General features: G+C 45.4%; 3 protein-coding genes across 4 annotated transcripts; 1 reads left to right on the top strand and 2 right to left on the bottom strand.

Annotated features, from left to right (window-relative positions):
* Positions 1-179: 179 nt before the first annotated feature.
* On the bottom strand, positions 180-1,017 carry LOC311260720 (myosin light chain 3, skeletal muscle isoform-like). Its single transcript, XM_084358887.1, has one exon. It carries the CDS (start codon positions 899-901, stop codon positions 308-310), a length of 594 nt encoding a protein of 197 aa, XP_084215013.1. The 5' UTR covers positions 902-1,017; the 3' UTR covers positions 180-307.
* A 681-nt stretch (positions 1,018-1,698) lies between these two features.
* LOC311261015 (adenylate kinase isoenzyme 5-like) lies at positions 1,699-6,383 on the bottom strand. Its single transcript, XM_084359355.1, has 8 exons — positions 5,927-6,383; positions 4,051-4,648; positions 3,822-3,968; positions 3,509-3,681; positions 3,323-3,436; positions 2,931-3,122; positions 2,266-2,347; positions 1,699-2,068 (listed from the first exon to the last, which is right to left on the bottom strand). Exons 1-8 carry the CDS (start codon positions 5,984-5,986, stop codon positions 2,016-2,018), a joined length of 1,419 nt encoding a protein of 472 aa, XP_084215481.1. The 5' UTR covers positions 5,987-6,383; the 3' UTR covers positions 1,699-2,015.
* A 5,178-nt stretch (positions 6,384-11,561) lies between these two features.
* On the top strand, positions 11,562-21,409 carry LOC311260763 (uncharacterized protein). 2 transcript variants are annotated; one of them, XM_084358969.1, is made up of 4 exons: positions 11,562-11,862; positions 14,361-14,751; positions 14,934-15,131; positions 19,377-21,409. In XM_084358969.1, exons 2-4 carry the CDS (start codon positions 14,416-14,418, stop codon positions 19,560-19,562), a joined length of 720 nt encoding a protein of 239 aa, XP_084215095.1. In that variant the 5' UTR covers positions 11,562-11,862; positions 14,361-14,415; the 3' UTR covers positions 19,563-21,409. The 2 variants fall into 2 exon arrangements, with proteins under 2 accessions (XP_084215095.1, XP_084215094.1); XM_084358968.1 differs by having other exon boundaries at positions 11,562-11,867.
* Positions 21,410-21,521: the final 112 nt, after the last annotated feature.

Genomic DNA, 21,521 nt, shown 5'->3' with positions numbered 1-21,521 from the left:
TGTCTGAAACTACACCTGACTACATCATGACATCATGAGAGTCAGCCGGTCTGAACTGGACCAAGGTGTTTAATTTCTGTTCATTATCATGAACCTGAACTCATCTTTCACCTGTTCTGATGTCACATGGAGAATAGGTACATGATATTAACTGTCTCCTTATAAAGAAAAACAAACGGTGAGAAGGACTGAAGATGTTTAATGACAGACAGACAGTGTGGAACCATACAGAAACATTTAATATAGCAGACCAGAGACAGACAGAACCTCAGTCCATCAGCAGAACCAGGAGAACCGTCAGTGTTCTCTACCCAGCCATGATGTGTTTGACGAACTCAGTGTAGTTGATGTGTCCGTTCGCATCCTCCTGTCCCACCATCAGCCGGTCCACCTCGTCCTCCGTCATCTTCTCTCCCAGCGTGGAGAGAACGTGGCGCAGCTCGGCGCCCATCACTGTGCCATTGCCCTCCTTGTCGAAGACCCTCAGACCCTCCACAAAGTCCTCGAAGGTGCCCTGCTCTTTGGACCGGGCCACGTGCTGCAGCATGGGCAGGAAGGTGTCAAAGTCCAGCAGCTTGACGTGCAGCTCCTCTGCCTTTGGCCTCCCTAGCAGCTTCAGCACCTCGTCGTTGGTTGGGTTGTGGCCAAGCGCCCGCATTACATCTCCACACTGAGCGAAGGTGATCTTCATCTCGCCTGTCGGCGTCTCGTCGAACAGCGTGAAGGCGTCTCTGAACTCTTCGATCTGGTCAGGGCTGAACTCCACCACGATGCTCTTCAGGTCCACCTCCGGAGGTTTGACCTCTGGCTCTGCAGGTTTGGGAGGTGGAACAGGCTCCTCCTTCTTCGCCTCCACCTTCTTCACCTCCGCCTTCTTTGGTTCCACTTTCTTTGGAGCCATGCTGCTGAGAGGAATGACTGAGACGGACTGAGATGGACCGGGTGGAACCTTTATACCAGCATGAGGCTGGGCAAGCGAAGCAGGAGAGAATGACCAAGAGCGAGAGAGAGCAGCAGACCAAAGATGGAAGAAAACTGGAATAGAAACACTCAGAGAGACGATAAGAGACCGAAGATAAGAAGCTGCAGGACGCTGAACTGCTCTGAACCAGATCCATGAACAGGCTCTGAGTCAGGAACCAACAGGTCCAACAGGTCCAACAGGCGTAATGGAGTAAAGCTACAATTTTTACCTCTTACATTCCATCACTGCCTCCAATGTCTCATGGTGACATCATCATTTTATACTGTTTGAACACACAGACAGGATCTGTTTCATCTGTCTGCCTCTCTCCTGACTGTCTCTCTGTCTGTCTGTCTCCTCTCTCTCTCTCTTCTCCCTGTCTGTCTGTTCAGAGTATTTCCGTCTCGTTATCTCCTGAGGCGTCGTCACAGGCCTTTTCATTAACATTCCCTGTTGTGATAAGGGTGGTGATCACCCATGATGCACTGTGTCCTTCAGTCTTTAAATAACAGAGCTGATAATGTTTAACTTTAACATGCTCAGACTTCATTCTGGTGAACTGACCCTTTGAAGTTTGACCCTCGTGAACATAAAGATCAGAGAAATGTTTCCAGAGTAAAGTTTAATGCACTGCTCATCTCGTTCTGACTTTAGTCTTCACACAGATGATATGACATGCGATTTGATATGATAGAGATTTATTGAATCGACACAACAACAACAAATAAGCTGAACTGATTTCAACAGCAGAAGAACGACTGGTTCTCAAGCTAATACACAAATGTTTACAGTGAAGAGACAACTGACAGACTGACATCACAGCCTGAGACACGGAATAAACAAGTTAATAAACAATAAACAAGTTAATAAGCAAGATCATAAAAGATTAAGAAACAGTTTATCAAATGGAATAAACGGGTAAATAAAAAGTAGTAAACGTTTATAAACAGGTAAACAAACACACTGAACAACAACAGACTGGATTATTATCCAATAAGAACACTGCTAACGGACCATACTGATTACTAATTGGTTCATGATAAAATTTGTGTTATTGATCGATAGATCTGACCCCAATGCTGCATTCTGGGATATCGGCAGGAACTGGAAACACACAGAAACAGATCAATCAATCAGTTAAACAACTCAATCAATTAGTGATTGTATTGCCTTGATCAATAGAAATCAGTGATTATGACAGACAGCTGACCAGTAATCAGATTCAACTTTTGTTAACGTTTGTTACATCAAACTAAACAACAGCTAAACTCATCACTCATCAATAACTAATCAATCAATACCTGAATCCTTTAGAAGCAGTTTCTTTCTGATGACTGAACTCAGATCAGCAAATACCTTCTCCTCATCTCTGTCAGCATCCACCTGCACACACACACACACACACACACACACACACACACCGTTGTTAGCTTGTTAGCTAACAGGACGACACCAACAGTTTCGTGTTTCTGTTGAAAAACAAACTTTCTGTCAGTCAATAACACAATTCCTCATGTGTACCTTAGTCTGCAGGTGTAGCTGTGTCTCAGGTGTACCTTAGTCTGCAGGTGTAGCTGTGTCTGCATGTGTACCTGTGTCCTCAGGTGTAGCTGTGTCCTCAGGTGTACTTAGTCTGCATGTGTACCTGTGTCTGCAGGTGTACCTGTTTCCTCAGGTGTAGCTGTGTCCTCAGGTGTACCTATTTCCTCAGGTGTACCTGTGTCTGCAGGTGTAGCTGTGTCTGCAAGTGTACCTGTGTCCTCAGGTGTACTTAGTCTGCATGTGTACCTGTGTCTGCAGGTGTAGCTGTGTCCTCAGGTGTACCTGTGTCCTTAGGTGTACTTAGTCTGCATGTGTACCTGTGTCTGTATGTGTAGCTGTGTCCTCAGGTGTACCTGTGTCCTCAGGTGTACTTAGTCTGCATGTGTACCTGTGTCTGCAGGTGTAGCTGTGTCCTCAGGTGTACCTGTGTCTGCAGGTGTAGCTGTCTGTAGTATCTGCTGATGGAGACAATGTCTCTCTGAAACATCTCCAGGCGCCTCCGGAGGGCGTGGCTGTTGTCTCCTAGGAGACCGAGCTGTGTGGCTCGTTGCTGCAGACGACAGCGCAACGTCTCATTGGAGCAGAGCAGAAGCATCACCAGATCAGGAGAGCCGACCTGGACACAGCAGGTGAGGACAATGTCATCGTTCTTTGTGTTTCAACATTGTGTCAATCATTAATTTATTGATTTTAGAGCTGTTGATAATGTTGACTTTGATTTGCTCTGGGTCTGATCGGGTCTCGTTTTATGACCCACTTTAGATGAAACCACATCCCCTTCAGCTAACTGCATCAGGCTCTCTGACTGGACTGTACCTGCTCCTGGAAGCTAAGAGCCTGGTGGACGTCTCGAGGGAATCCGTCCACTATAAAGCCTCTGACCTCCTGTTGACCAATCAGCTGTCGCCTCAGCTCCGAGATCGTCTCCTCCTGCAGTCAGGTTATAGGTTAAATCAGTGATGTGTTCAGATGATGACTGGTGGTTCAGGTGTGTTGACTCACCTGTGGTCCCAGCTCTCCATGACCCATCATTTCTGAAATAACACTCCACTTCCTGCTGGGGGAGGCGTGGCTTAGCAGCTGCCTCCTGAGCAGCTCGTCCAATGAGATGATTCTGAGGCTGAAGCAATGAGCCAGCCGAGCCGCCTGACTTCCCTTCCCACTTCCTGGACCACCTGATGGACACAAAGACGGTTCTGACTAGTAAAGACACAGAAAAAGACCAAGAGTATCAATCAAGTACAAAACCCATGAACACATCAACAAGACAACTGGACACCTGGAGACGGACACATTTCTTCCCTGATTCTCTTACCGATGATGAAGATGATGAGGGGACGTGGCCTCTGAGGAGGGAGGATGCTGACTTCCTGCTGGAGCCCAGAACTTTCTGTCATGTCAGAGTCCGAGTCGATGGAGAGCTGAGCTCGGACCGGAGAGGGAGGAGGACCAGATGGAGGAGCTGAGAGGAGGGACAGAGTCAGGAAGTGTTTCTGTGACAGCGTCTGAAGGTTCAGACTGAACTCATCAGTGGAGCATCTCACCCTCTGAGCTGAGTCCATGTTCCTTCTTCTCAGAGGGGACAGGTGAGGAGGTACCTGCAGGTCCAGGTGCAGCTGGGACAAGGACTTTGGGTTCAGCAGGTGTTTTGTGCTTAATGGAGACAATCAGGGGGATAATCCGAGGTATTGAATTTTGGGGTATTAGGGCTGTTGTTTGGGGTATAGGGGGTATAGTTTGGGCTATCTGTGGTACTGGTGGTGTTAGTTGGGGGTCTATAGGGGGCACAGATGTTATCTTGGGTGGTGCTGATGGTGTTATAGGAGCTATTGGAGGTGTTATCTGTGGTGTTGGGGGTGTTGTGAAGAATTTAGGGGGCAATGTTTGGGGTGTCTGGGGTTTTATTGGAGGTAGTGATAGTGTACGGGGTCCAGGTGATGTTCTGGGGGGTTCAGGTGATGTAATGGGGGGTCCAGGTGTTGAACTGGGGGGTCTGGGGCTCAGTTGGTGTCTCTCCAGGAGGATGAAGTCGTCCCATGTGACAGCCTCAGGACCCCCCAACTGTGTGGTTGTGATCAGGCAGCTCTGAAGGAAGCTGACAGGGTCGTCAGGACGATGATACAGAACACCTGTCAACAGACTCTGAGACACAGTCAGGTGTTCAGTTGGATCAGCATCAACGAGTCACATGTCTGTCTGTCTGTCTCTCTCTGTCTCTGTCTCTGTCTCTCTCAATTCAATTCCATTCAAAGGGGCTTTATTGGCATGAAAGTTTTAACAACAATGTTGCCAAAGCATCTGTCCAAACACTTGGACACTTGGTGTGTGTGTGTCCCTCAGGTTGTGGCATGTTGACACACAGTGGGCAGCAGGTATGCCCTGTCTCCTTCTCCCAGGAGTATTTTAATGTTGAGAGGTGGTTCAGCTCTTTGAACTCTGAAATTACAGAGTTGAACTTGTTAAAATAAATGTTCCTGGTGTCGTTGAATGTTTTACATTGTAGGAGAAAGTGCATCTCTGTCTCAGCCTCACCTGTCGAGCAGTGACAACATGTTGTGTTGTCTTTTGGTTGCCATGATTGTTTGTGTCTTCCTGTTTGAATTGTCAGTTTGTGGTCACTGAGCCTGTACTTGGTGAGCATCTGTCTCTGCTTTCTATCTCTGACAGTAGAAAGATGTTCTGCTCATTCATCATCTCTTTTTAGGGCGAGATAACGTTCTGATCCACTTTGGCTTTTAGTTTCTTCTTTCCAATGTTCCAGGTAGGTTTCTTTACATTGCGTTATAATGTGCTTTACTCCGATTGGTGTTTCTCTCTCTCTCTCTCTCTCTCTCTGTCTCTCTCTGTGTCTCTCTCTGTGTCTCTCTCTCTCTAGCACTAATCTGATAGATGCTAACATGGAAGTCAGACACCGAAACAACAACATAACATCTGTTTAAGTTTCAAAATAAAACACTCAAAAAAGAGACAAATACAAGCTCTTCTTCTGATCTTGCAGTCAGGAACACTTGGTGTTGTGTTTATGACACATACATATTATGTAATTATCACAGGAACTCCTCGGTCTCGTAACTCCAGCTGTTTGGCAGGGTTAGGGTTAGGAAGCCAACGGACCTGCATCCTAACCCATCCAGGGTCTCACTGCAGTATTTCAGGCAGACGTCATGTAGTGGATTATTATAATGCATCAACTGATCATGTTACAACATGTAAAGTTAGTTTTAATGAGATTTGTTAGTTTTGTGACATAATGATCAATAAAATAAAATGAAATGTTCAAAACATGAAAAGAATATCTGTTATTAATGTGACAAAGATGATCAGTTTAACATAATCAAAACAAACTCTGCTGCAGGTTTCTGTTCTTAATCTGTTTCTCCTCTCGACCTCAACACAAACTCAAAGATAAAAGTGTCTCACCTCAAGCAGCTGAGGCAGGCGATGGTGAGACAGGTACTCCTTCACTTCTCTGCTGCTCATCTTCAGCTTCTTCTTCTTCTTCTTCTTCTTCTTCTTCAGTCTCTTGTTCTTCTGCTTTCTCTGGTCTGGCTCTTTTCTTATTTTCCTTCTTCGTTTCCTTGTCTGCACGTCCTTCTATCTATCTATCTATCTATCTATCTATCTATCTATCTATCTATCTGTCTATCTGTCTATCATCCGTCTCTATTGTTGCAGCAGTGTTGGGAGCAGTGTGGTGATGTCACAATGATTGACAGCAGCATCAGGTGGCTGCAGAACATCATGTTTTTAATGAGACTAATGAGCTGCTGGATGACATCATCACGGACACCTGGTCACCGAGCAAAGAACAACAGACAGAACAGACGAACAGAACAGAACAGACAGAACAGAACAGAACAGAACAGAACAGAACAGGACAGAACAGAACAGACAGAACACAACAGAACAGAACAGAACAGACAGAACAGAACAGAACAGAACAGGACAGAACAGAACAGAACAGACAGAACACAACAGAACAGAACAGAACAGTACAGGACAGAACAGAACAGACAGAACAGCACAGACAGGACAGAACAGAACAGAACAGACAGAACAGAACAGACAGGACAGAACAGACAGAACAGAACAGAACAGACAGAACAGAACAGAACAGAACAGACAGGACAGACAGAACAGAACAGAACAGAACAGACAGAACAGAACAGAACAGAACAGACAGGACAGCACAGACAGGACAGAACAGACCAGACAGAACAGAACAGAACAGAACAGACAGAACAGAACAGAACAGAACAGGCAGAACAGAACAGAACAGAACAGAACAGACAGAACAGAACAGAACAGAACAGAACAGAACAGAACAGACGGAGCAGACAGAACAGAACAAAACAGACAGAACAGAACAAAACAGAACAGAACAGAACAGAACAGACAGAACAGAACAGACAGGACAGAACAGACAGAACAGACAGAACAGAACAGAACAGAACAGGACAGGACAGGACAGAACAGAACAGAACAGAACAGAACAGAACAGAACAGACAGAACAGAACAGACAGAACAGACAGAACAGCACAGACAGGACAGAACAGAACAGAACAGACAGGACAGGACAGGACAGAACAGACAGAACAGAACAGAACAGAACAGACAGAACAGACAGAACAGAACAAACAGAATAGACAGAACAGACAGAACAGAACCGACAGAACAAAACAGAACAGAACAGAACAGACAGAGCAGAACAGACAGAACAGAACAGAACAGACAAAACAGAACAAAACAAAACAGAACAGAACAGAACAGACAGAACAGAACAGAACAGACAGAACAGAACAAACAGAACAGACAGACAGAACAGAACAGAACAGAACAGAACAGACAGAACAGAACAGAACAAACAGAACAGACAGAACAGACAGAACAGAACCGAAAGAACAGACAGAACAGAACAGAACAGACAGAACAGAACAGACAGAACAGACAGAACAGACAGAACAGAACCAACAGAACAAAACAGAACAGAACAGAACAGACAGAGCAGAACAGACAGAACAGAACAGAACAGAACAGAACAGACGGAGCAGACAGAACAGAACAAAACAGACAGAACAGAACAAAACAGAACAGAACAGAACAGAACAGACAGAACAGAACAGAACAGAACAGACAGAACAGCACAGACAGGACAGAACAGAACAGACAGAACAGAACAGACAGGAGAGGACAGAACAGACAGAACAGAACAGACAGAACAGACAGAACAGAACAGAACAGACAGAACAGAACAGACAGGACAGAACAGAACAGACAGAACAGACAGAACAGAACAGAACAGAACTTAACAGACAGAACAGAACAGAACAGACAGAACAGACAGGACAGCACAGACAGAACAGAACAGAACAGAACAGAACAGAACAGACAGAACAAAACAAAACAGACAGAACAGACAGAACAGAACAGAACAAACAGAACAGAACAGACAGAACAGAACAGAACAGACAGGACAGAACAGAACAGACAGAACAGAACAGAACAGAACAGAACAGAACAGACAGACAGAACAGAACAGAACCGACAGAACAGACAGAACAGAACAGACAGAACAGAACAGAACAGAACAGACAGAACAGAACAGACAGAACAGAACAGAACAGAACAGATGGAACAGACAGAACAGAACAGAACAAAACAGACAGAACAAAACAGACAGAACAGAACAGAACAGAACAGAGAGGACAGCACAGACAGGACAGAACAGACAGAACAGAACAGAACAGAACAGACAGAACAGAACAGACAGGACAGAACAGACAGAACAGGACAGAACAGACAGAACAGAACAGAACAGACAGAACAGAACAGAACAGAACAGACAGGACAGCACAGACAGGACAGAACAGAACAGAACAAAACAGACAGCACAGAACTGACAGAACAGAACAGAACCGACAGAACAGAACAGAACAGACAGAACAGACAGACAGACAGAACAGACAGACCAGAACAGACAGAACAGAACAGAACAGAACAGAACAGACAGAACAGAACAGAACAGACAGAACAGACAGGACAGACAGAACAGACAGAACAGACAGGACAGCACAGACAGAACAGAACAGAACAGAACAGAACAGACAGGACAGAACAGAACAGAACAGACAGAACAGACAGACAGACAGAACAGAACAGAACAGACAGAACAGAACAGACAGAACAGAACAGAACAGAACAGACAGAACAAAACAGAACAGACAGAACAGAACAGAACAGAACAGAATAGACAGAACAGAACAGAACAGACAGAACAGAACAGAACAGAACAGACAGAACAGACAGAACAGAACAGACAGGACAGCACAGACAGAACAGAACAGAACAGACAGGACAGCACAGACAGGACAGAACAGACAGAACAGAACAGAACAGAACAGACAGAACAGAACAGACAGGACAGAACAGACAGAACAGGACAGAACAGACAGAACAGAACAGAACAGAACAGACAGAACAGAACAGACAGAACAGACAGAACAGAACAGACAGAACAGAACAGACAGAACAGGACAGAACAGACAGGACAAAACAGACAGAACAGACAGAACAGGACAGAACAGACAGAACAGAACAGAACAGAACAGACAGAACAGACAGGACAAAACAGACAGAACAGAACAGACAGAACAGGACAGAACAGACAGAACAGAACAGACAGAACAGGACAGAACAGACAGAACAGAACAGACAGAACAGGACAGAACAGACAGGACAAAACAGACAGAACAGAACAGAACAGGACAGAACAGACAGGACAAAACAGACAGAACAGACAGAACAGGACAGAACAGACAGAACAGAACAGAACAGAACAGACAGAACAGAACAGACAGAACAGACAGAACAGAACAGAACAGAACAGACAGAACAGAACAGAACAGACAGGACAAAACAGACAGAACAGAACAGACAGAACAGAACAGAACAGGACAGAACAGAACAGCACAGACAGAACAGAACAGACAGAACAGAACAGCACAGACAGAACAGACAGAACAGAACAGACAGGACAGCACAGACAGGACAGAACAGACAGAACAGAACAGACAGAACAGAACAGAACAGACAGAACAGAACAGAACAGACAGAACAGAACAGAACAGACAGAACAGGACAGAACAGACAGAACAGAACAGACAGGACAGCACAGACAGAACAGAACAGAACAGAACAGACAGAACAGAACAGACAGAACAGAACAGCACAGACAGAACAGACAGAACAGAACAGACAGGACAGCACAGACAGGACAGAACAGAACAGAACAGAACAGACAGAACAGAACAGACAGAACAAAACCGAACAGACAGAACAGAACCGAACAGACAGAACAGACAGAGATAAGTGACATTGAATGATGAATCAGTAACAATCGTTTTAATTCTATTTTCTGTCAGATTCAACTTTTGCCTTTAAATTTCTCTTCATACAAACATTTACATGCTTCCTCTAGCTCAGATAATGGAAAACAACAAAATGTGTTACCATAGTTATGCAGATGACACACAAATTTACATAACCATCTCACCAGGGGACTACAATCCCATAAGAACGCTAAGTAGATGCGTTGAACAAATCAATGATTGGATGTGTCAGAGTTTTCTTCAGTTAAACAAAGATAAGACTGAAATAATTGTTTTTGGAGCCAAGGAAGAACGACTCACAGTCTCTGCTCAGCTTCAATCTATAATGTTGAAAACTGCAAACCAAGCCAGAAACCTCGGTGTAATAATGGACTCAGACCTGAACTTCAGCAACCACATTAAGTCAATTACAAAGTCGGCCTACTATCATCTTAAAAATATATCCAGGATAAAAGGACTTATGTCTCAGCAGGATTTAGAAAAACTTATCCATGCATTTATCTTCAGCAGACTCGACTACTGTAACGGTGTCTTTACAGGACTCTCTAAAAAATCAATCAGACAGCTGCAGCTGATTCAGAACGCTGCTGCTCGAGTCCTAACAAGAACCAAAAAAGTAGATCACATCACTCCAGTTCTCAGATCTTTACACTGGCTTCCTGTCAGTCAAAGAATAGATTTCAAAATCCTGTTGTTGGTTTATAAAGCACTGAATGGTTTCGGGCCAAAATACATTTCTGATCTGCTGCCACGTTATGAACCATCCAGACCTCTGAGGTCAGGATCAGGCTCAGGTCTGCTTTCAGTCCCTAGAGTCAAAACTAGACATGGAGAAGCAGCGTTCAGTTATTATGCGCCACACATCTGGAACAAACTCCCAGAAAACTGCAGGTCTGCTCCGACTCTCACCTCTTTTAAATCAAGGCTGAAGACCTTTCTGTTTGCCACAGCCTTTCACTGAAGCAATTTTAAGTCTTTGAACTGCACTGTGACTTTTATTTTTTCTCTATTTTAGCCTACTTTCCTATTTCTTAACTTGTTTTAATGTTTTGTTTTAATGTCTATTTCTCAACTTGTTTTAATGTTTTGTTTTAATGTATCTTAAATGTTTTACTGTAATTGTATGCGCCTGTAAAGCACTTTGAGTTGCCCTGTGTCTGAATTGTGCTATACAAATAAACTTGCCTTGCCTTGCCTATAATTATATTTCGGTAATTGATGTTTCCATGGATACTATGTTTTAATGAAGTTTACATTCACCACCAAACATCTGAAGTAATGAATGAATCAAAGGATGACATCGTGTTTCCTCCATTTACAGTTTTACTCACTTTCTGTTTATTCTCATTAAACTGACAAATGTGTGTGTGTGTGTGTGTGTGTGTGTGTGTATGTGTTTGTGTGTGTGTGTGTGAGAGAGAGAGGCCCACAGCAGAGGAACAGCACTCTCTGGGTTCAGCTGAATGGACCTCAACAATGCAGGAATGTGTGTGTGTTTGTGTGTGTGTGTGTGTGTGTGTGTGTGTGTTTTGGAGGCAGGATTTGGGAGCCTCTTTATGGTTGTTATAGCGACAGTGATGTAAGCCCAGAGGGGGAGTTTGTCCTTTCTCTCCTTCTCTTTCATTGTGTCACTGTGTGTGTGTGTGTGTTTGTGTGTGTTTAGTGTTTTTGTGTGCGTGTGTGTATGTGCGTGTTTAGTGTGTTTGTGTGTGTTGAGTGTGTTTGTGTGTGTGTGTGTGTGTTTAGTGTTTTTGTGTGCGTGTGTGTATGTGTGTGTTTAGTGTGTTTAGTGTGTGTGTGTTAAGTGTGTTTGTGTGAATGTGTGTTGAGTGTGTGTGTGTGTGTGTGTGTGTGTGTGTGTGTTGACCAGCCGTTTTCACTCGGTAGACAAACGAGTCGAGAGGAAAGAAGTGAAACAGAAGAAAAAGGAGCGGCGGTTGAGGAGAGAGCTGAAGAAACTTGTTGAGGTGAAGTAAGTGAAACAGAAAACTTTATTTAAATAGCTGATTGAGACAGACTTTATTTAAAAGTTGTGTCTCGTCAGCTGTTTGTCGTCTCGTCTCTTCTGAACAAACTTTGAACACTGAAACTTTGAGGAAACAAACTTTTGGACCAATTGTTGAATTTTGGTGCTTCTGTCTGTGTGTGTGTGCGTACTTGTGAGTGTGTACATGTGATTGCGTACATGTCAGTGTGTACATGTGAGTGTGTACATGTGAGTGCTTAGGTGTATGTATGTGTTTTTGTGCGTGTCTGTGTGTAGTTGCCACTGGAGGCCACCAGGTGGTGGTGAAGACTTGTGTTTACTGAATGAAGCTCTGAAGGAGGCGAGCACAGTGACGCTGCTCATTAATGTATTCGTGTGTGTGTGTGTGTGTGTGTGTGTGTCCTTTGTGTAGTAAATGTGATTACACACTGTGTGGTTTGTGTTGGTGTTGACCTACTTCTGCTGAAGCTGAATGAAGCAGAGACACTTTACTTCAACTAGAAAACATACATACTACACATTTATAATTATTTATACTGCATATGTATATTTATACTGCATATTATATTTATACTACATATTTATATTTATTTATACTGCATATTTATACTGCTTATCTATATTTATATAACATCTTTATATTTATACAACATCTTTATATTAACACTACATCTTTATATTTATACTACATCTGTATATGTATACTGCATATTTATATTCATACTACATCTTTATATTTATACTGCTTATTTATATTTATACTACATCTGTATATTTATACTGCTTATTTATATCTGTACTACATCTTTATATTTATACTGCATCTTTATATTTATACTGCTTATTTATATTTATACTACATCTGTATATTTATACTGCTTATTTATATTCATACTACATCTTTATATTTATACTGCTTATTTATATTTATACTACATCTTTATATTTATACTGCATCTTTATATTTATACTACATCTATATATTTATACTACATCTTATATGTATACTACATCTTTATATGAGCTAACCCTGTCCGTGTGTGAGCTTCATGAAGTGTGTCATGTCACTGACAGACTGTCTGAGAGGTCTGTAGTGTAGAGGTCTTTGGAAAAACCCGACAGCCCGAAAACCCGAGGTTCCGACCCGACCCGGCTCGGGTTTTGGGTCCATTCACAAGAAGTGACTCCACGGCCGGGTCGGAACCGGGTCGGCACCGGGAGAGTTTGTCTCGGGGCTCTTATAGTGAAAGGCCAGGTTATATAGTACCCGAGAGGACCCGGCGATTGGCGGTCACAGCTTTCAATCACCCCCGCCCTCCCCTTTTCCCCTCTTCCGTCCAATGCGAGGCTGCGAGCTGCCTGTTTTACTTACGTCACGTGATTTTAGTAAGGAAGTCAAGACAACTACACGATACAGTCAACAACAAAAAAAATGTTAAAAGGATGAACACAAAAAGCCAGAGGGCTTGTTTCCATTATGGTCCTAGGTTGTACTACTAGGCTTCACTGTGTGGACTGTAGTTTGTTCAGTAAAAAAATAAATTTGAACTAGACCGTTGTCCCCTGATGATGGATAATTTGTATGTCATTTTCACAAAACTCTCGCCACAAGAGGGCACTAAATGACTCATGACTGTCACATTCTGATGATGACGTCAAAGGTGAAAGTTCAAGCAAAAGTTAGAGCCTAGGTCAGGACTCGGGGCAGTTAAAAAGATTGTTTATTAACGAGTTGCCATAGCGTGTTGTTACCGGTATGCTCTGCAAAGCACAATGGAAACGTTAATTAAACAAGAGAAAATGTGTTCTACTGACCTGTGGATTAGCGTTAGCAATGGCTAAGAAGAAGGATTACAGTACTTGACCATCTAAACAAGGAAATGACGATGTGGATTTATTTTTGTTTACATCACGTTATGGCCAGGGGGGCTGGCAGTGCCAGCAGCAGGAACCAGGTAGACGCAGACTACGTTTAGGTAAGAAACAGAAGGTAATAAAAACAAGTCTTATTTAACGCTAGACAACTTGTATTGAATCATAAAGTAACTCGGGCATTTCGGGTCCACAGGTTTTTTAGGGTTCGGGGCTGGTATGTCACGGTTCTATTCGGAGCCGGTTCCGACATATCTCGGTGCTGCTCGGGTTCGGAACTCAGATTTATAATAATAGCTCGGGGCCAGTCGGCTCCGGGTACAATTTTCACGGGTCCATTTGGGTTCGGGTCCGTAAAATTGGACCAGTGAAGACCTCTACTGTAGTGACATCACCATGGTAACTGATGCTGCACAACTGACCAGGTCTGGAGTACGAGCGACTCTCAGCTGACGTTAAATATGTAAAACTGAGTTGTTCCTTTATCGATGTCACTAAACAGAAAAAACAAGCTGTCATCATGTTGTGGTCTGTTGCCATGGTAACTGTCAGTTGGTGGTCAGGTGGACTGTGTCTCACTTCCTGCTCCACCCTGTTTTTCTCCAGGTATAGCTCCTCCCCCTGATGACAACAATAATCTAGCCCTGACCTCACCTCCAACATGGCTGACAGGAAGCTCTCGGGTGTACCAGTTGTGTCAGGTGTAGCTCCTATTCTGTCTTCACCTCCTCAGCAGAACGGGAGGTTCAGGGGGACGATGCCCAAATACTCTCCACCCCCCCATCACAACGGCAGTCTGGAGGCCGGGCTGGGATCCAGTCCCAGTGACACCAGTGCTGCTGCCTCCACCTCCCCCCTTAGCACCCTCAGGACACTCGGAGGTCTGATGAGTCCTGCACCAGCTCATGGTCCTGAAGGCGACTCCAGCAGGCCCAGAGGTCAGAGCCTGGGTTCTGCTCTGAGCTCCAGAACCAGAACCAGAACTTCACGGAGCAAGGTGAGTTCTTCAGAGAGCGACCCTCATCCTCTGTGCTGACAGCAGAGTGTGATGCTCTGTGATTGGCTGCTTGTTAGTCAAATGCATCTTGGGAGCTAACTGATGTTTTGATGAGAACATGATGTTCTCAGCAGAACCTGAGTCCTGTATGCCAACCCGGTTGCTCCGTGTTGTTGTCGTAGCGGCGCAGCAGCCAGCAGGAGGAGCCGGAGGCCTTGTTGGACCTGATCCTGGAGTGTCAGGGTCAGAGACTGGAGGACCAGAGGGCCAGCCTCAGCCTGCTGCCTGACCCAGGACCAGCTGCTCTGTGTGGAGCCTGCAGTCCAGACCAACCTGGCCTGCCTGATCTGGACTTCTACTACATGCTGATCCAGTACCAGGTACCAGCTGACCTCACCACCTAAGTCACATCAGGCAGGGTGTGTGTTGTGTGTGTGTGTGTCTGTGTGTGTATGAAGGTACATCGATATCAAAACAACCAGAGAGACGCGCAGCAACTTGTGTGTGCACGCATGATAACTTTGTTATGCGTGCGTGTGTGCGTGCGTTGTTACGTGCAGATTGTATTTCACGCGTAACAAGAAGCTGCGTACGTATGAAGCAGCGTGCGCACGTCTGTCTGTCACTGTTTGACAAATGATGTTATGTGTTCACACACACACGTGCGGTCGCAGTTTCTGATGCTACGCAACCGGAAGTTGATCTGCATCACACGCACCAGTCCGCGTACATAAACGCCTCACGTAGTTGGCCTTTTTAGTTTATTGAAGTGTCGTCAACCAGGGGAGGCAGCAGTGAGCCATACACTGCCTGCCAGAATTTCAAAAGAAGAAGAAGAAGAAGAAGGAGAAGGAGGAGGAGAAGAAGATCGAAGAAGCAGTGTTTTATATATATATATACATATATATACATATATATATATATATATATATATATATATATATATATAGAACCCTCAAACTCCCAGGCCTAGAGGACCCGAGCTTGAGGATGACATACAGATACCACCCCACCAGGGTGAGAAGGGGATTTTTTTATATATATATATATATATATATATATATACATATACATACATATATAAAACGCTGCTGCTCGAGTCCTCAGTGGGACCAGGAGGGTGGATCGTGTCACTCCAGTCATCAGATCTTTGGACTGTCTCCCTGTCTGTCAAAGAAGTGATTTTAAGGTGCAGTTGACTGTTTATAAGGCGCTGAACGGCTTAGGGCCAAAATATATTTCTGATCTGCTGGTACGTTATGAACCATCCAGACCTCTCAGCAAAGACGTCGGAACTAAACCCGCTCCATGCTGTCGGAGGTGGAGAAGCTCATTAAGCTGTCTGGCCCTGCCAATATCTGTCCGGCATCCGAGCGCTCTTTCTCAGCCCTGCGCAGGCTGAAAACCTGGCTGCAACACCATGACGCAGGAGACTAACACATTTAACCGTTATGAACGTTCACAGTGACCTTATGGATGAAAGCGATGTCTCCACCCTGCTTAAAACCTTCATCAGTAGGTCAACTGAGAGAAGGTCCACTTTTGGAAATGCATGAAAGCCCTGAGTCAGGAGCGCAGACTTTTCTTTTTTTCTTTTTTTCATTCAAGGGTACAAATAATGCTGTTATGTTCCTTAAATGGCCTGAATTAGTTATCAAAGTTTCATTTTCTTAACAATAAAGATGCCGTGTTCATCCATCTAGTTCTCTTATAACTGCACGCCATTATAAAATAACTTCAAATCAAATCCTTAATCATTGTTAAAAGTGCGTGCTTCCCCCGCCCCTCTTCACTGAACACATGAATCATGTCATGCAGAAGCCTGTATGTCTGTATCTCGTATTGATCGATGGCTCCATCTACTGGATGAAAGTGGAACACAACAACTACGGAGGCGTTCACGTACGCGGTGTGTTGCGCACGGTGCAGATCAAGTTCCGGTCGCACATCAGAATCTGCGACCGCACGTGTGTGTGAACGCGTAACAACATTTGTCAAACAGTGACAGACAGATGTGCGCACGCTGCTTCGTGCGCACGCAGCTTCTTGTTACGCGTGTATGGCGGTAGAATCGTGTCATAATGCGTGCGCACCTATCAACTGAACGTGTCACACGCACGTGCTTTGACGCCTGTGCAGCGAGCAGCGCCTGACGTGTAATGTAGTTTCCCCATTGACTTATAATGGTCCCCCGTTCACACGCACGGTCACGCGTATGACTGCTGCACGCCGGTAATCACACGACGCGCAGTGACTACGTGTAACATTCATGCGTTTTTATGCGAACGCACGCATTAACGCTCGCATGAAGATAATTGAACATTTTTGTCACACGCTCACATGTAGGCGGAAATGACGTGCGCAAACTATGTCACGCGTAACAAGAAGCTGCGTGCGTATGAAGCAGCGTGCGCACGTCTGTCTGTCACTGTTTGACAAATGTTGTCACGCGTTCACACACGCGTGCGGTCGCAGTTTCTGATGTGCGACCAGAAGTTGATCTGCACCGTGCGCAACACACCGCGTACGTGAACGCCTCGCGTAGTTGGCCTTTTCATTTTATTGAAGTGTCGTCAACCAGGGGAGGCAGCAGTGAGCCAGACACTGCTGCCAGAATTATAAAAGAAGAATGAGAAGGAGGAGAAGTGTTTTTTTTGTTATATATATATATATATATATATATATATATATATATATATATATATATATATGTATATATATATGTATGTATAAAAAACGCTGCTGCTCGAGTCCTCAGTGGGACCAGGACGGTGGATCATTGATAAAAGTGCGTGCTTCCCCCGCCCCTCCCAACAAAAGTCCTGGGAGTGTGTTGCAGCTGTTCAGGTGCACAAACCTAACGCACCTCTCCAGCGGTCCCAGCAGTTCTCAATGAACTGATCACCTGCGGGGGGCGTGGTTAACTTACAAATGTTTGTCATTGATTTTGTGTCTTATGTGAGAAACAAAGTAAAAGAAACAGCAACAGAACTCTTTCTCTGTCTTCATGGAACAAATGAATCATGTCATGTAAAAGCCTGTATGTCTGTATCTCGTATTGGATCGATGGCTCCATCTACTGGATGAACATGGAACACAGAACAACTACGCGAGGCGTCTAAGTACGCGGTGTGTTGCGCACGGTGCAGATCAACTTCCGGTCGCACATCAGAAACTGCGACCGCACGCGTGTGTGAACGCGTGACAACATTTGTCAAACAGTGACAGACAGACGTGCGCACGCTGCTTCGTACGCACGCAGCTTCTTGTTACGCGTGAAATACAGTCTGCACGTAACAACGCACGCACGCACGCATAACAAAATTCTCATGCGTGCACACACCCGTTGCTGCGCATCTCTCTGGTTGTTTTGACATTGATATACCTTCATAACGCGTGACATAGTTTGCGCACGTCATTTCCGCCTACGCGTGAGCGCGTGACAAAAATGTTCAATTATCTTCATGCGAGCGTTAATGCGTGCGTTCGCAAAAAAAACGCTTGAATGTTACGCGTAGTCACTGCGCGTCGTGTGATTACCGGCGTGCAGCAGTCATCACGCATGAACGTGCACGTGAACGGGGGACTATTATAAGTCAATGGGGAAACTACATTACACGTCAGGCGCTGCTCGCTGCACAGGCGTCAAAGCACGTGCGTGTGACACGTTAAGTTGATACGTGCGCACGCATTATGACACGATTCTACCATAGTGTGTGTGTGTGTGTCTGTGTGTGTGTGTGTGTGTGTCTGTGTGTGTGTGTGTGTCTGTATGTGTGTGTGTGTGTGTGTCTCTGTGTGTGTCTGTATATGTGTGTGTGTGTGTGTGTCTGTGTCTGTAGTTGTGTCCAAATTCAGGGGCTGCATCCTTCGCAGGACGCATTTCAAGGCCAAGTACGTCACAGCGCTGCGCGAAGGCCGTCCCAATACAAGGCTCCTTCAAATGCAGCCTGCACTTCCCTCTTTTCAGAGGACGCACTGCTGCTATCCTTCGCGGCCTCCCATATCCCGAGATTCTTTGCGTGCTGCTGCTCAGTCCCGAAAAAGGAAAGGGAAAGAACGAAAATGGTGCCATCAAGTGGCGCAGATCTGACATTTAAATGTAGCAATTCGGTTTATACTCTGTTTTTACTCATTTGAACATCCAACGCCAGATCTGTTAAACTTCAAGGGACCTTAAAACCTCCAACGTTTTTCAGTCAAACTCTCTACTCGTATTTTCACTTTCGCGGGCCTGGACAGCAGAAATCGTGACGTAAGGGTAAGGGGCGGGAACATCTGGTGACACAAACAGGAAATACTCTGAAGGCTAGACCGTCCCATTTAACAACGGTGGACGAGTCCTTCGAAGGATGCAGCCCCTGAATTGGGACACAGCCAATGTCTGTGTGTGTGTGTGTCTCTCTCTACTCTCGACCTGTCTCTCTGACCTGTCTGTCCCTCTGACCTGTCTCTCTCTCTGACCTGTCTGACTCTCTAACCTGTCTCTCTCTCTGACCTGTCTGACTCTCTAACCTGTTTGTCCCTCCGACCTGTCTGACTCTCTGACCTGTTTCTCTGACCCGTCTGTCTCTCTCTGACCTGTCTCTCTGACCCATCTGTCTCTCTGACCTGTCTGTCTGCAGTCGGACCGGATGGACGATCAGAGGTGTTCTCTTCCTGACCTCGATGATGTCGTTCAGGAGGACTTCTTCTCATTGGTCCAGAGAGTTCAGTCGAGGAGGATCGACGAGCAGCGAGCTTCACTTCAAACACACACCGCTGACTCCGCCCACCACCACCACCATCATCATCATCACCATCATCAGTGATGAAGACCAGAGTCTTTCAATGTTTTCAGTACTGTGCTGATGTCAGCCTGTTGCTGTGGAGACGTGACCGAAGCTGATGATGTCACATGCAGGTCTGACCTGGGACCAATCAGAGGCTCCCTGTGGAGTCTGTAAACATTCATGTTTATGAAGAAGACTTCAGCTCATCTTCATCATGCCTGTTGGTTTTTATTTGATCCCACAGACTGAATCAGAAACGATCGATCAGTTGAATATTAACATTAGTCGTTTGTCTCTTTGTGTCTCTGATGACGTCGTTAACATCATTAATATTTAACATTTGTGAATTCTTCTTTTCTCCGTCTGGAAACATTTTACTGAAGCCAAATGTCTCAGCTGCTCACCACCAGGTGACCCCCACCAAGTGACTCCCACCAGGTGACCTCCATCAGGTGACCTCCATCAGGTGACCTCCACCAGGTGACCCCCACCAAGTGACTCCCACCAGGTGACCTCCATCAGGTGACCTCCATCAGGTGACCTCCACCAGGTGACCCCCACCAAGTGACTCCCACCAGGTGACCTCCATCAGGTGACCTCCACCAGGTGACCCCCACCAGGTGACCCCCACCAAGTGACTCCCACCGGGTGACCTCCATCAGGTGACCTCCACCAGGTGACCCCCACCAAGTGACTCCCACCAGGTGACCTCCATCAGGTGACCTCCACCAGGTGACCCCCACCAAGTGACTCCCACCAGGTGACCTCCATCAGGTGACCTCCACCAGGTGACCCCCACCAGGTGACCTCCATCAGGTGACTCCCACCAGGTGACTCCCACCAGGTGACCCCCACCAAGTGACTCCCACCAGGTGACTCCCACCAGGTGACCCCCACCAAGTGACTCCCACCAGGTGACCTCCATCAGGTGACCTCCACCAGGTGACCCCCACCAAGTGACTCCCACCAGGTGACCTCCATCAGGTGACCTCCACCAGGTGACCCCCACCAGGTGACCTCCATCAGGTGACTCCCACCAGGTGACCCCCACCAAGTGACTCCCACCGGGTGACCTCCATCAGGTGACCTCCACCAGGTGACCTCCACCAGGTGACCTCCCTCAGGTGACCTCCACCAGGTGACCTCCATCAGGTGACCTCCACCAGGTGACCTCCATCAGGTGACCTCCACCAGGCTGAGCCGTTTAACTTTGATCCATCTGACGGATTAGAACATGAAGACGATCCTGCAGCAGATCTGAAGAGTTCTGCTGAGGAACAGATGAAGGCGTTCAGTCAGGCTCTGGTTCTGGTTCTGTTTTCTTGTTTTCTTCTGTTCATTTAACAAACTGACATTAAAAACAATTACATGTAAAGAATCTATACGTTGTTGTGTCCGCAATGAAGAACTTTTGAAACACTCTGATTGTGAAACAAAGTGAAAACCAACTTCCTCCAGGTTGTTCCAGGTTCATGTTCTTTGTAGAACCAGGTCTCAGGTGGTTCCTGTAGTTTAAAGGTTCTTTGAAGGTGGAAAAAAAAGATATGACCACATGTTTCAAACATGTCAGTGATGATCAGGCGACCCCTCTGGGTCCTGGACCACATGTCGAGAAACTCACCAGAAGATGATCCAACAGAAACCAGAACTGATCCAGGTCCAGAACTGATCCAGGTCCAGAACTTAACCTGGTCCAGAACTGATCTGGGTCCAGTCTGATCCAGGTCCAGGTCTGTGGTCTGTCCTGTTGTGTAAATTAATCTCAGTAGTAAATTCAGATTTTAACAAGCTCAGATTCAGTTTCCTGTTTTGATTTCAGGTCATCAACAAACTAATGAGTTTAATTTAAAGTGTTTAACATTTTTATTTTATTTTTTTAAATTGTATTTACAGACAGCTGAAATGTGTGTTTTTCTATAAAAACCTAATAAAATCAGCGAGAGTTTGATCTGCTATGAACATTAGTCAGTCATTGGTCCGGTCCGGTAGGGTTAAGCA

This window comes from Pagrus pagrus (genome assembly GCF_965226575.1).
Source record: "Pagrus pagrus genome assembly, chromosome: 8".
Lineage (NCBI taxonomy): Eukaryota > Metazoa > Chordata > Actinopteri > Spariformes > Sparidae > Pagrus > Pagrus pagrus.
This window is presented reverse-complemented; position numbering and strand designations above follow the sequence as displayed.